The sequence below is a fragment of the Seriola lalandi genome, unplaced genomic scaffold (genome assembly GCF_002814215.2).
Source record: "Seriola lalandi dorsalis isolate HSWRI2012SDOR001 ecotype SW California unplaced genomic scaffold, Sedor1 jcf7180002054519, whole genome shotgun sequence".
Taxonomy (NCBI): domain Eukaryota; kingdom Metazoa; phylum Chordata; class Actinopteri; order Carangiformes; family Carangidae; genus Seriola; species Seriola lalandi.
This window is the reverse complement of record NW_019525072.1, coordinates 693,375-708,349: the sequence shown is the minus strand read 5'-3', so window position 1 is coordinate 708,349 and position 14,975 is coordinate 693,375. Positions and strand designations below refer to the sequence as shown.

At 43.6% G+C, this 14,975-nt stretch overlaps 1 protein-coding gene across 1 annotated transcript; it reads right to left on the bottom strand.

The window, feature by feature from the left end:
* Positions 1-8,161: 8,161 nt before the first annotated feature.
* wnt9b (wingless-type MMTV integration site family, member 9B) lies at positions 8,162-14,867 on the bottom strand. Its single transcript, XM_023413728.2, has 4 exons — positions 14,648-14,867; positions 13,763-14,016; positions 11,722-11,987; positions 8,162-10,277 (listed from the first exon to the last, which is right to left on the bottom strand). Exons 1-4 carry the CDS (start codon positions 14,824-14,826, stop codon positions 9,816-9,818), a joined length of 1,161 nt encoding a protein of 386 aa, XP_023269496.1. The 5' UTR covers positions 14,827-14,867; the 3' UTR covers positions 8,162-9,815.
* Between the last annotated feature and the right edge of the window lie 108 nt (positions 14,868-14,975).

Sequence of the window (14,975 nt, the reverse complement as noted above, 5' to 3'; positions counted from 1 at the left end):
CAACACACAGAAAGTCTTTAATTGTCAAATGATTGTTCAGTCAAGAAAATGTCAACATCCAAGAACCTGGACATTTTTTGGGCATTTTTGCTTATAAACGACTTAAAGAATTAACCAGTTGTCAAAATTCTTGCAAGTTTAATTTTCTGTCATTAATTAATTAATGAATTCATCATTTCAGCTCTAGCATGCTGGTTGGACTCTAAGTGTCTGGTGAAATAATGAAACTGCCCTGTACATTGGGGATCAATAGGGGCCAAACAACAAATTTTTGCCCCAGTGCCCCTAAGAAGTTAATCTGACCATGCCTGTAATGGACAAGTCAACATTTCCTTCAGTTTATTCAACTGATACTAAACTTCACAAATTTAAATCTAGGCTTCAGGCTACATTTTCCATTATATTTGATATTCTCCTAAATGTAATATGTGACAGGTGTAATAGCAGAGATCCTTTCCCCTACTAAGACAAACTCTGAGAGCATATAGCATAATCTGTTGACATGTAGACATGTGACAGGAAAGACTCTGTGAAACATGTCCCGGGGGTAGCTTTTGTCAGCTCAGCCTGACTCAGTCTAATTAGGCTATCCTCTTTTTCCACAGATAGGTGTCAGAATATTTCTGTCTGTCCATCCAGAGGCTTCCTTCTCGCCTGCGGTCAGAGGCATCAAAACTAAAGATATCAAACTTTAGCCAGGTGAGATTACAAGTCACAGAATTCTGTGGAGAGGACGTCTGAGGAAGGTGACAGGTTGTCTGTGAGGTTGCCTGTCATAGACTTGACTCTGTCATGGAGTACTGTGTGAAAGTGGCATGATTGGATTTCCCAGAACAAGTTGTGAAAATTTCACAATAGTTCCTTGGTGATTTAGTGTGAGGCAAATCATCCTGGGGCGCTGCCTGGCACCTTAACAAAACCGCATCTCAATCACCTCTCACCAAACCTCCTTCACTGTTCTGTCTACAGATTTGGGAGGGGAGAATCGATGAGGCCAGGACCAAGCAACGCAAATTCAAACATCCTTTGACCTAATTAGTGCAGTGAGCTGTGACGAGCTCCTGTTTGCCAGTGATAGATGTATTTGTTTACCTCATCCAGCACAGCAGTCAGAAGTCAGCCTAGACAGTTTTCCATGGCTGCCTGATGGTACTTGAGTTGATGGTTGTATCTTCAGGCTAGACACTTCTCAACAGAGGTCCTTTTCACCCACCCCCACATGTCAGAAACCTTGAGATCTGTTCATGCCACTTCTTGCTCTCGCTGTTCACCGTTTTCAGTTGTCATAACACATCCCCAGGGGATGTGGTTGGCTGTGCACAGCTTTAACCTGTTGCTCAGAATAGAGTAGAAGTAGAGAACGGGAGCAAGAAGGCCCCCGTCAAACATTTTCTGAGCGGTACATGAGCCACGTTTACCTCCCTCTCTCAAGGTCGTGGAGTTCTCTCCGTCTGTCCTTTATCTTTCAGCCCTCGGGAAAGGATGAGATGAGCTTACTGGTTTTTCCTACACACCTGAGCACCACGGGCACAAACTGGAATCCAGACTCCAGGTGTGGAGCACAATCACACCACTCCGACTGACCGGGAGCTCACATGTGGTTACACCTAGTTTGAGGTCATTGTTGCACCTTAATATATGTTTATAGCACAAAGGGTTCTGTCCAGTCATAATCCACTGAGGAGGATATAAGAGATATGAAAGTATTGAGATCTTATACTTATAGCAAAACCACACTGTGAAAATACTCCATTACAGATAAAAGATCTTATCTTAAATAAAAATACAAAAGTATCACTTAAATATACTTATCAATAGATAAGAAAAGCACTTATTTAGCAAAACAGCCCTATTGAAATTGTTTTAATTATCTTATATGCTTATTATGAATATAATATGAGAATATTATCACTGATTCATTAACATGTATGCAATATTTTAATTTCAAGGGACAACAAGGTTTAACAACTTTATATAGTGTTGTATATTTAGTAACTAAAGCTTTCAAATAAATGTAGTAGAGTAAAAATTTCGTTTTTGAGTTGAAGTATAAAGTATCATGAAATTGAAATACTCAAATATAGTTTTCCCATAGTTTCTTTCCACCACCACCACTCTTATATGAATTCAAAAAAGATACATGTGACACACATGTTTCCCATAATTGTCTATCTTTATTTTAACACACACCTGGATTCAGATGCAGAAATTTCTAGGTATTTTCTAATGCTTAGGTTTTAAAAAATAAAGCGTATTGTATTGTATAGTGTGTGTGTGTGTGTGTGTGTGTGTGTGTGTGTGTGTGTGTGTGTGTGTGGCCGCCTCACTGGATCGTGAAAGGAAGGTTATTTCCTGATGCCAGGCTTTGCTGCTTTGGGTGCTCCAGCTGGAACCAAACAAAATTTAGCGCTGGATCAGCCCCCTGTCCTGCTTAGACAACATGGCAGCAGAGTTATTGTTCAGTGGAGGAAGAAAGCACTCTGTGTACTCTGTGATTACCCCCACCCCCCACCCCCCATAACACTGTTTTGTTCATCAAGGGAAAATGATATGTTATTGAATCACTTTTACACAACATACTTAATGATGTTTTCCAGGCAATATAATACATCATAACTCTACAGTGATTGCCCAAGACAGACAGAGTGGAGAAGCCAATTATGAGGAGCAAAATTGCCTTAGGTCAACAATTTTTGGATACCAGTCATTTTTTTGAAGGCACACTGATGTTCTCACTCCCCCCCGAGGCAGATGATCCACTCGTCTTTGAAGCCATGATGAGACGCTGAATGAAAGCAAATGAGGGCCTGTCAGAGATGACAGGAGAAACTCATAAGCTTCCAGTGTCTCGGTGGGTTCTGGTGGGAAAAGTGGAACCAGAGGGGTGGCCCCCTGGAGGCTTCATATCAAAACCTCTGTGTGAGGTGACTGTTGACGTTTCTTGTTGGACAGCCAATCAAAAGACCCGAAAGAGACACTTAATGATTCAAAACAATCGCAAATAGACTGCAAAATGTTAGAAGTCCGGTGGCCTAATGGTTAAGGCGCATACCACAAAATTGCAATGTCCACAGTTGATTCCCATCGTTCTCTTGTTTCCCTTGTTTCCTGTCTCTCTCCAGACTGTCAAATAAAGACAAAAATGCCTAAAAGATAATCTAAAGAAAATTGTCACAAATGATGCAAAACAACCAGAGACAGAAAAATTAGGTGGTGGTGGTGGTGATGGGTAATCTACCCATGGCTGTAGTCTATTTGAAGCTATTTGTATTTACTGATATTATTTGATATTATTATGATCTTATTATTGCCCCAGGCTTTTGCCTTATTTGTCTCGCTCTGGAGTTCAGAGAGGAGTGCGTTCCCCAGTGACAGAAAGTGATCGGTCTCATTGCTGCGCCCTCTTGCTCTTCATCCCAGCTTCACTTCGTCTGACCTCAAAGAGCCCACACAGCTGTCAGACACTCACACACACACACACACACCTACAGACACACACACACACACACACACACACACACACACACAGCCCTGTGGCCATACCACCTGTGACACCCAGACCTCTGAGGATGAGAGATGCTGTCCACCCCTGTGGTGGGTGGATGACGGCTTAGCCAGGGTGGAAACACAAACAGCAACATGGCACGGAGTACTGCGCCGGGTTTCCCCTGCCTGACAGCCTCCTTCCCACAGTCATGCACCAGCTCTCAACCACACTCTCATGATTAAGTCGTATGTGTCGGTTAGCCCGAGTGTGTGATTCACGGGGCTCAAAAGATAATAAATTCTGACGGCACATTATTGTGTGTTTGAATCCTTTAATGACAGTGATGATTTAATAAGTGTGAGCACTCAGGGAAATAAGGCCATAATTGTAGCTGTAGAAATTACAAATAATCATAGACGACATTCCAGACTTATTTTTCAGATTTGTTGCTGGTTGACAGAACACATAGCTCTGGCCTTTATCTGTGTTTTTCTCTCTTGGACGATGTTGACCTGGGAAAGTTTTGTTTCGCTTGTAATGGAGGTCAGTGTATGTGTGTGTGTGTGTGTGTGTGTGTGTGTGTGTGTGTGTGTGTGTGTGTGTGTGTGTGTGCGAACTTGTGTGTGTGTGTGTGTCCGCTTGTGTTTTTGTGAGAGAAAAGCAGAGGAGTACCATACATTGAGCAGGGGGGGAGTCAGTTATGAAGGTGCGTGAGGTCTTATCGCGTCCTATCACAGCGGCTGCAATGTAAACCCTGCTGTTAGCACTGCAGGTGTTTCTGAGGAGCAGCATGGGAACAAACTCCCCCAGAAGTTTCCCATTTGGAGGGGGGGGGAGGTAGGGGGTGGGGGGTTCACGGTCAACTGGTCAGCTTGAAATCAGTTCTCAAGCGCTATACTGCCCTAGCTGCTGCTGCTTTTGTTTTTGCCTCACCTGGCAAGTTTGTGACTTGAATATGTCCTTCAAATACATTAATTCTATACACTATTGTTTAACAAAGTGTGCTAGCACAGATCATTGGTGTGGATAGTAAATCAGAAGAAGGTTCAGCACCAGTTTTTTGTCTCTTTGTGAACACATAGTGCTGCAACTATGGGAAGGTCATTCGTTTTGCAGGTATTTGGTGAAAACCAAACCAGACAAACTTTCACTTTGATCTGATGATTGCCCTGGATTAAATGGGGTCATTGAAGCCATTATGATTCACCCTCTGGGAACCATGAATGTCTATGCAATGTGTTAATCCATGCGATAGTTGTTAACATATTTCAATCTGTCTGGAAGTGTTGGAATGACCGAGCGACACACAGACTGAACGATAATGCTGTCCCCAGAGCCAAACCACTTGCATGGCTATAAACGGCCATCACAACAACACTACTAGAAGCACTAGTTGACGTATTCAGATTGCTTGTTTTGTCCAAACCTCAAAGATAATTTCATGGATATCATAGAAGACAAAGAAAACAGGCAAATATTCATATTTTCTGTGAAGGTGGAAAGTTTTTGGCTTTTTCCTCATATCCTCTGTTATCCTGTTAGAGGCTAAACTTTGGTTGTTTGGTTTGGTTGTTTATCATGCAGGCAGTTGGCTTTACTCAATTTCTAGAGAGATGATTTTTAATCCATCTTTCTATGTCTGCTCTAATATTCGTGGATTTAATCTTATTACGTTGAGAGTACGTACTGTAACACAGTTTGTTTGTTTTTCTCCATCCTCAGGTGAAAATCCATCATTTCAACCCTGTTGCCTGCTCAATTGACCATCACGCATGTTTACACCGTCTCTACACCCGTGCGTCTCATCACCCACTGCGAGGAGCTCAGCCACCATCCCCAGTCCACCCCAGCCTCTGAGCTAGGCCCCCCCATAGAGGTATGCACTCAGCCTTGTCATAGCTCTAGGCAGTGCATGTTCTTGTTGTGGGTTGAGCAATTGCATTAGTCATTTCACATTCCAAATTCCTACCCCATGCCGTATTTACAACTCTGTCTGTCTCTCTCTCTCTCTCTCTCTCTCTTTTCCTCTCTTTTTTCTGCACCAAACCCATCTTTCCAGATTCTCTTCATCATTTCATTTTCTCCCTGTGCGATGTCAGGGTGTGGGGATTCGGCCCAGCGCTGCTGCTATCTAAGTGCCTTCTCTCCAGGGGCGGAAGTCATGTAGGGTTTAGGAGTTTGACTTGGGGCTCAGAGGTTCTGATTACAGGACGCGACTGCGCTTTGTGTCCTTGAGCAAAGTATCTACCAAGCCTTCTACGCTTCAGTTAACATCTACTGTTCTTACACAAATAAGTGATGTATAAACCTGAGAGCTATGTAAGTCGCTATGGATAATATCTTTTTTGCTAAGCAACACAAATATAATACATATCTCAAAAAATGCCCCAGCCTCAGTTTGTCCATTCATCTTCATCTATCAGAGCACAGTGGTGCTGCAGCCCAGCCCGGCATAGTAACCTTTACCTGAACCAGACCAGTGCAGACACACCAGATAGTGTTACCGCCAGCATCGTCCTACATTATATATGTCATTCAGTGTCCCAGGGTTACAGAGAAACTCCAGCATACAGCAGGCTGACTGTGCCCCCCACCCCAACCCCCCACCCGCACTGAAAACCTCACTACAAACACACACTCGCATATCACTCCCATTGAAGTGACCACAGGTGTGTGCACACGGCAAGTATGCGCACACACATATGCAAAAACATTTCTGCCCTCACCTGTCTCCTGTCAGGACTGTTTCAAACACATACACAGACAACACAGGAGCTTGCATATTGCACCCCTGCTCCGTCCAACCCCCCCACCCTGCTCAAAGCAGCCACCCTCGGGGCTTGTGCGTGCGAATCCGGCTGTGGACTCAGCAGCCCCCATCGCCGCACCCCCTCCGCTCAGGGTAGTGAGGGAAATGAAGGCTTTAGGAGTTCATTATAAAACAACAACAGCAGCAGCAGGGGATAGGCCTCCTGGGGCCACAAGCTATCCCATCTCATCCCTCCATCCTCATCTTTTTCCTTTATGTCCTTCAATATCTCAACCCCGGTCCACCCTGCTGCCCGCGACACACTCCTCCGTCTCATTCTTTATCCCGCTGCTCTGCTGAGAAGAAAGTGGCTTTTTTAATACATAGCATTCATGTTGAATAAAGTTAAATATTGATCCGAAATATGATAATATGGGAAGTTAATATGAGTGAGTCAGTAGTCTCACCACATGAACTCGTTTGACCTCAGTCATCAGCTGACGCGTGTATGGATCGCTGGACTGAAGTTTTCAACTTTATTGTCTGAGAGGGGAAATTAATATTGGCGCAAAGGATACATGCAGAGATTTATACTGGTAATACAATGCTGTTATTAGATGGACAAAAGCATATCATTGCTGTCCAGTGAAAACCATGTATCTCCAAAATCTGAGCCGCGAAAATCAGCCCTGTTTTCGGCTTTGTGACAATACGTTTTCCAGCCGGTCCAGTGGGCTTTAAATGTTTTTATTTAACTTTAGAAATAGGACAATTTTCTCAATCCATAAAGAAACTCTTGAAGCCACACTATGAAAGTTTTGATGAACAGTATCCGCTGAAGAGTCATTAAGTCAACAAACTCAAACTGACTTAGTAATCTCCATTACAGAACAATATCTAGCCAAAGTTTGCTCACACTGCCTAGCATTTAGCAACTGTAAGCTCTCGGTCATACCAGATCAAGTAAGGCTGCAGCAGCACAACCCCTGAGTGTGTTGCATTGAGAAGTAAAGCATTAAATAGGTTTCAAGAAGCACGTGTTTTGTGCAATTACAGTGATTCATTCTCTCTTTTACATGAGGAAACATTTTACCCTTTATTTCCCCCTCTTTTTATATGGTTAATCTCAAAGTGCTGTCATGAATGTCCTCCCTAAAAGGTACATTACAAAATGGCTGAGAATTTCCCCCCAAGACAGTCAGTATACCCATCATTTGCACTAACAATACAGATTTCTAACGTAATCAGACTTGTGAGAAAAACCTAGTCATTTTAAAATTATTTGACAATTCTCTGCAAGAATCTGGGTCTCAAGTTGATGTTCTAATAAGGAATAATAATGTGTAATCATAGTAATTAGAGAGCAACATCAAAAGCACCCAGGCGCACACTAAACATAAATGCCTCATACAATAGCCCAGTGTGTGCTGTAGCTTCACTGATGCCTTGCAAATGAGTGGAAAATTATGATTCACGGATAATAGCACGTAAAGTGCTCTCATCATCGTCACACTGGGGCGGCCGATTGTAACTTTCTAATGGTGAGTCGGGGGTCAAATGCTCTGTAAAAAGACAGCGTTCCTCTGAGTCATCATCGCCATTATGATTGTCGTCGCGGTTGTTGAGATGGCCAGAGGCACAACACCTGTAAGCGTGCCCGCCACCCACCCACTCCGCGCCTGTTACCGGGCGGTTGAGGGTGATGCAGCGAGACCACAGTCGTTTGAGATGAAAAGGAGGGCAGGGCATTGTCAGCAGGAAGTGGCTTTTTTACTCGCTGGACGCAGGGTGCAGGGTTTCAGGCAGGTGTATTGCACGTGTTTCCCTGTTGCGTGCGGGGTGTGTGTGTGCATGTGTGCGTGAGAGAGCACAGTTGAGGGTGACTGCCTCCAGCAACTGAACAAGACACAACAAACACATAGCTCTTACAAATGTATGTCCATTTATTAATCTTATTTGTTTTAAATAAGAATGTAAAGCAACAAGATTAAAGAAAAACATTTACTTTTGAATATATATATATATATATATATATATATATATATATATATATATATAAGACCAAATTCAAAAGAACTGTACAAAAATCTAAAATGGAAAAGGACAGGTATCTACAGAGAGAATAACTCTGCATAACTCATAAATCTTACTGATATTTGCCAAAAGATGAAGTGAGGTAGTAAATTACGATTCCACATTGTCATGCGCCTGGAGCCCTGGCATGAGTTATATTCATATCATATATACAGTTCAGAATCGCTCACACATAACACATAAACTGGCCAGTAAAAATAAACCTTTCCGGGTCTAACGTGCACTTTTGACCTGCGCACATGGACACTTTGTTTTGGATGTGAGTATCAGGGAGTAAACATGGTGATTTCCTTTGATTAGCAATTTGCAAAAATAAGGAGCATGATTGGCCCAGTTCAAAGGCACGAGAACAAAGATGTGGCTAAATTAGACTTTGAAGACTGAATGGTTCAATCAGGCAATTTTAAACATGAAAGTATTGTAAAGTGTGCGCCTCTATAAATAGAATTTAAAAAAAAAAAAAAGAAAAGAGCTGGTATGTTTACAATTTAAGTGTTTTTCATTCTTGTTTGCAGGAGTGTTTGGTGTTTCCCCTCACTATTACTCAGAGTATTTTCCCCTTTGTTCTGCTGAGCACACATTAGGCTACATGTAGAGATTTCCATAGACATTTCCATAAGAGCAACTGAAACCCAGCTTGTTTCTTTACACAATAACCCAGTTAATGCATGTAGCTACAATGTATATCAGTGGTATCAACCACACCTCAAAGCTTCCAGTGGTTCTATTTATACATATATTCTGTGATTAACTACACACTTCGTATCATCATAGCAAGAGCAACTTAAGTGCTTTTTACTCAGAAAAGAACCCTCAAACGTTCTCCACAGCAGAGAATAGAACACAGCAGACAGAATAGGACAGACAGGTAGATTCCTTTTCAGGCTGTTTTAGCCTTAGTGGCAACTCTCGATTATAAGAAGGTTAAAGTATAAAGCAGCAGTACAACAGACACGATGAGTGATACAATAAATAGTCAAATGAAATGAGATAATTACAATACAGCAAAGTCAGTGTCGGAGCTCCCCTGCAGGCAGGGTTTGACGTCGTACTGCTGGTGGTAATCCAATCCAGTCCAGTCCAGTACCTGCTTTTTAAGAGCTTGATTCCCTCCGTCTCAGAAGAGCGGGATTTTCAGTGCATCCAGTGAGAGGAAAGAAGAGTGGTTTGAAAACATCCTCACCTACTGTAAGCGGCTGCATATCAAATCGCTGATGATTAGCAAATAACCGGCAATTTTATAATGCTTTATAAGTGTATATTCCTCCCAAAAAAATAACATGCAACTCAGAATGGAGATCTGCAAAGACATGATCTGATGTGATGTGATCAGAGCAGCGGACTGTCTATAGGAGATTAGAGTTCAGTCATGTCGATGTGTGAGATCAGTGATGAACTCTTTGTCTCTCTCACATTTTTCCGCTGACTCTTTTTGTTTTGCAAGTCTTCACATACTCCCTACATTTCTTCTATCTCATTATTTGTTTATGCAGTTTTGCAGGTGTACACCTCCTCCTCTCTCACACATGTCTGACACTCCACGTGGCAGCACCAGCGTACCTGGCAGTGGCAGGACAGGCTGGTGAGGCGCATGGCTGTGTTGTAACCCCGTCCGCAGCACAGACTCTGACAGCTGGTGTCTTTGGCACACGACCGGCCGCCTGTGCCGGGGGAGTAGCGGGAGGGCCTGCAGAAGCTGGGGGAGTCTTCCAGGTAGACCAGGTCAGTAGTGCGGAGGCTCTGGCCGTGACGACGGGGCCCTGCCAGCTCGGTCTCCCCCGTGGCTGCGTTGGTGACACTCAGCACTCGCACCGCAGTGTCATATCTATACTTCAGCAGCCGCCCGGTGTCGTGGAAAGGCGACAGCTGCTTCCAACAAGTCCGTACGGCGCAAGAGCCGGAGACACCGTGACACTTGCAGGTTGTTTTCAGCCCGCTCTTCACTGCCTGAGATGGGAGAGAGAAAAAAAAAGCATGGGAGGGGGAGAGATGTCAGTCCCTTCAGTTTGATTCATTACCTGGCCTCTTATCTGGGAAGTCTATCTGGACAGAGTGAGACAGTTTCCTGCAGGTTGGGTAGAGGGTTAGGGGTGGTGGTCTGCAGCCATTGTGCCTTTAGCTCACCTCAGTCAAACATTTTGATATAATGGATTGAGGGGGACTGTTCAGGATGCTGTATTTCATTTACCTCCCATTTCTCACTTGGACAGCTCTTGCACTTCTTTTTTTTTTTCCTCAATGTGTCGAAACTAGCTCTGTCTACCTCTCTCCTGTCTCTCTTTGCTAAAGCCCGAGGCAGAGGTGACAAACAGCGCAGACGGTGGAATCTCTCCACCCTGTTTTTAGTACATGCCTGCTCATGGAAAACATCGATAAGAATTTCAGTGCAAGAAGTGCCAAAAAATGTTTGTTATGGTGCCCCCTCGATATAGGTTAATAGTTCACTGAGTTTGATGGTCAGTGATGAGAGCGCGATCACTCAGCCTGCTGTCTTGGCAGGGGCCAGAGACAGGTCATACACAGAGAGCCAGAGGGTACTTCTGGGTTGAAAAGTTCTGCTCAGTTCCTCCCTTTGCAGGTATGATCGCCTCAGGGGCTTCAGAGCACCATTACTGAGGCATGGGAGAGGGGTTTTGGGAGGGGGGTGCCACTTCATGTTTTTGTTATCACTGCTCCTCTAAGCCACATTGGTGGAAAGTGAGGAAAACTTTTAACTCAGTAAAGATGAGATAAGATAGTCGCCCTCAGTTCTTCCTGTTGTGTTGTTTTTCCTTTTTGTCTCCACCGGCTCTAACTTAGGTGTGAGCTGCCGGAGTAGGACCCTGGGGCCTGCTATTTCAGAGCTGGTGGTTATGAACATTAGGTGGATTTATGAAGAGCACAGTGATCCAGTAAGTGGAAAAAAATGCTCGCTCGTATATTAAAAAGAGGCCACGGATATAATCGTTCTCTCCGACATGAGACCTTTAATTTTCTGTAGGTCTCGTACAGCAAGCTTTATCATGCCTGAAAACACCTGGCTCTGACGATCCCCCAGCCGTCTTGTCTCCCCGCTGCACCGCCTCACCCTCTGCCTCCTGTGCTATCCACCAAGGCCAACGACGGCAGCAAATAAAGGGGGGCGTTTGTCTTGGCTGGCACGGAGAAAAATTATGCAGGTGAGGATTACAATTCTGTATCCTCTGATGATGCAGGGGAGTGTGCCAGAGCTATAATTGTTATGTAAAATTGCAGCCCAGCTAATTGAGCAAAGTGTGGCTCCGGTACAGGCGATGTTTTTGATGCCTTGGGCTTGGGTGGCAACATCATAAAAGATAGAGAGGAGAGCAGGTGGGTTATTTTGCTGTGGTATTCTCTACTCTACTCTTTGTGTTTATTTGTTCACACTCACCCGAATTCCGACGTTGATGTTGTGGGCGTCGACCTGAGCCCTCAGGTCCTTGCTGACCCTCTTCTGTCCGAGGAACTTCTTTAGAAACTTGGTGCTGTATTTCAGGTTGTCGCCGCAGACCCCCCACTGCCACGCCTCTCGATGCTGGATGCCGGGGGAGTCGTCACACGTGCACCTCTCCATTCGGCCCGAGCTGCACGCTTTGGCGAGTGCATGAGTCAGCGCCGCAGAGGACACTGCCAGGAGGAAGGCAGTCTCCTTGAATGCTGCGATAAATGGATAAGGCGTCAGAGGAGAGAGAATAACTGTGTGTCAAGAAAATAAAAATATCAAAAGCACATCAATTAAGTTTTATCTGGACACATTTGAAGAGGTGAATTTGCTGAGATAACAACACAAGAGCTATTCCTGGCATCAAAAACTGCTCTGAGTGCAAACTGATTATAGCTGTAGGGATTATTTGATAGTTTACACTCATCACAATGTCTTTTGTGCCACTGGATAAACCTTTAAGTCGAAATGTTTACAAAGCGCTCACTACGTTGTCATGGTTTAAAACAACGTCAGCATTATACTGCAAATTTTCATGTGTCATAATTCCTGCTCTGACCTTTCCTTTTGGTTTCGCACTGTTATTTGCTTCACCCAGAGCCGTCACCAGGGTATATTTTGATCCAATTAATTATTATTTTGACTAGGAAGGATTTTCCCAGATGAAAGTGGGTAATCACGCCACCCTTTTCCTCTGGGAATGGGCGCTTTCCCGAGATAAAAATAACCACAGGGCTTGAGCGCTCTCCACCACACCACATTTCTTGGCTTTCTACTCCCTCATTACCTCTATGCTGACCTGTTCATGTTCTCCCACACACTGATATCCATATGCATAGAGACTGGGAGATCCTAAAGCATTTTCTGTGCACAGCAGACATGCAGGGGATGTGAGCTACAGGCAATATGGTGATTCAGTATGGACACATCTAATTTTTGAGTGAAGTTTATCAATGGTTGCACCAAGCAAAAAAATATTCAAGTAGACAACTTCTGGAAAACTTTTTTTTTTTCAGGGGTTGTATCAAATCACATGACTTAGCAGAACATCTTAAGTACCATAAAAATAAAAGAGAAAGCCTTCAGAAGTGTCAACTGTTGTCACTGTCACAAATGCTTTGGGCTAGAAATAAGAAAGAATAGCTGTGACTTTGAATAACATGCACCACAGTGACTTCAGACAGTGTACTGTGATTTGAGTATCTGACGCTCATTTCTGTGTTGTAAAATCAGTGATGCAAGAAGGAAACTGTCGGTAAATTTGCATCTTACTTTAAAGTTTGTCATCATAAGGCGACAACAGCCACTTTTTTGTTTTTGTTTTATATGTTTCAGACGTTTTATTGTTTTATTTTGAAACTGACATAATAAATCAATTGATATCCATTTGATGCTGACTAATAACATGAATAAAAAAATAATTCATATAAATAAAGGCCTATGAAAATGTATCTTTGAAAATGCTTGAGGTAAGTTTGAGTGTTTACACACCATTACACCCCAGTGTGAGGCCAGCTTTACATATGGTTTATGAGTCAAACTATGAATATAAATGTTCATTATTAAGACAAGTTACAGAAACATGTCTGATTACTGGCTCACACCTTTATAACTGGTCATGATCCGTTTACTCATCCTATTTCTCCCTCTCAATTGTAATTGCTTCATTTAATCACTTGCTGTTCAGATAAACTGATGTTTCCTTCAGCATCAGGAGCGTGCAGGCAGATGTGGCGCAGCACATCCTTCTCACAGACACTGATACTTTTCTATAAAATACACTTCATGTCATCTAGGTGAGTGATGGAGATAAGACAAAACGTGCAGCTGTGCACCTGCTTCACTTCAAAGAAAATACAGATAGAGACAAATAAACGACAAGGTCATCTGTCCGGTCCCAACAAGAACTCATAAACTACCGTTCACTGATCACTTTGGTAAGTGCTAAAACTAACGCGTGTCGAAAGTACAGGCTGAATGAAAGGCTCACCTCTCTTCAGGAGGCTTCCCCGGCCATCCAGGCTGCAGTTCCAGCGCTCGTTCCTGAACTGGTACCGACACTCCAGGAGGCTGAGGCGCACCGACTCCCGCAGCGTCTCGGCCAAGCCAGGCTCCCTGCGGCACAGTCTCTTCTGCCGCCTGGTCAGAGTCATCTGCTCGCACTGCTTCAGGTGGGCCTTTCCCGTAGGGGGTTCATTGGAAAACGGTCCGGGTAAAAACACCAAGGGTTCCCGACCTGTCAGCCTTGGAGAGGACAGAAAGAAACCAGTTAGAAATTGTAAGTCTTCGATAAAATGCAAAACATTTTCCGACGTTTAAAATCAACTACAGGCCAATATCATGATACTGAAATATTCTCCAATAACTAAACCACTCTGCCACTGCCGTTATTTCCTGATAGAAAAATGTGACTATGACAAAATTGTGCGTTGGAGCGTTGCTGAATTGTTTTACGCTCTTGCCACTTGAAAATGTTCATTTCTCTGATAATAAATTAAATGAAAAAGAGGAACTTATTGAATTCTCCCACTATATGTCCAAACTGAAAACAGTATGAACCCGTATACATTAATAAAATAAAGGATAATCCAACAAATCCAAGAGAATCGCTCAAAATAGCCAAAAATGTATCTTAGTTTGGTCGAGATGCGTCTTAAATTACCACTATAGTGATGATTATGGTTAATTGCAATAACTTCGCATAATAATTTGCAAAGCTCTAGAAGTTTTGAACAACACTATAAATAAAATATAGCTCAATAGTTTGTGCGCAATTGACGCGTGCGTAAATTGGTTAAAGCGTGTAAAGCATTACAATAACAAAGATAATCAATAAATGTAATGGGCGGAGGTAAGAAAAAAGACGTTATCTGACCCAAAATAAGCTGCAGTGTGCGAGAGGAGGATGCAGAGTGCAATGAGTCGCAATAGGCAGGCGGTCCGTGGGAGCCTGGAGCGCATGGTGCCGGGTTGGCGCTGCTCTTCATCTCGCTGATTCTCAACGGAGAAAGTCTGAGCCGTCTGCTCGACGCACCTCTTTAAGGGCCCCCACATGCACACAGACTTTCAACCCGGTGCGCCTGTCCCAGTGCTCCGCTTGGAGGCAGGGCTCTTCGGGGTGGGTGTGTGTGTGTGTGTGTGTGTGTGTGTGTGTGTGTGTGTGTGTGTGTGTGTGTGTGTGTGTGTGTGTGTGTGTGTGTGTG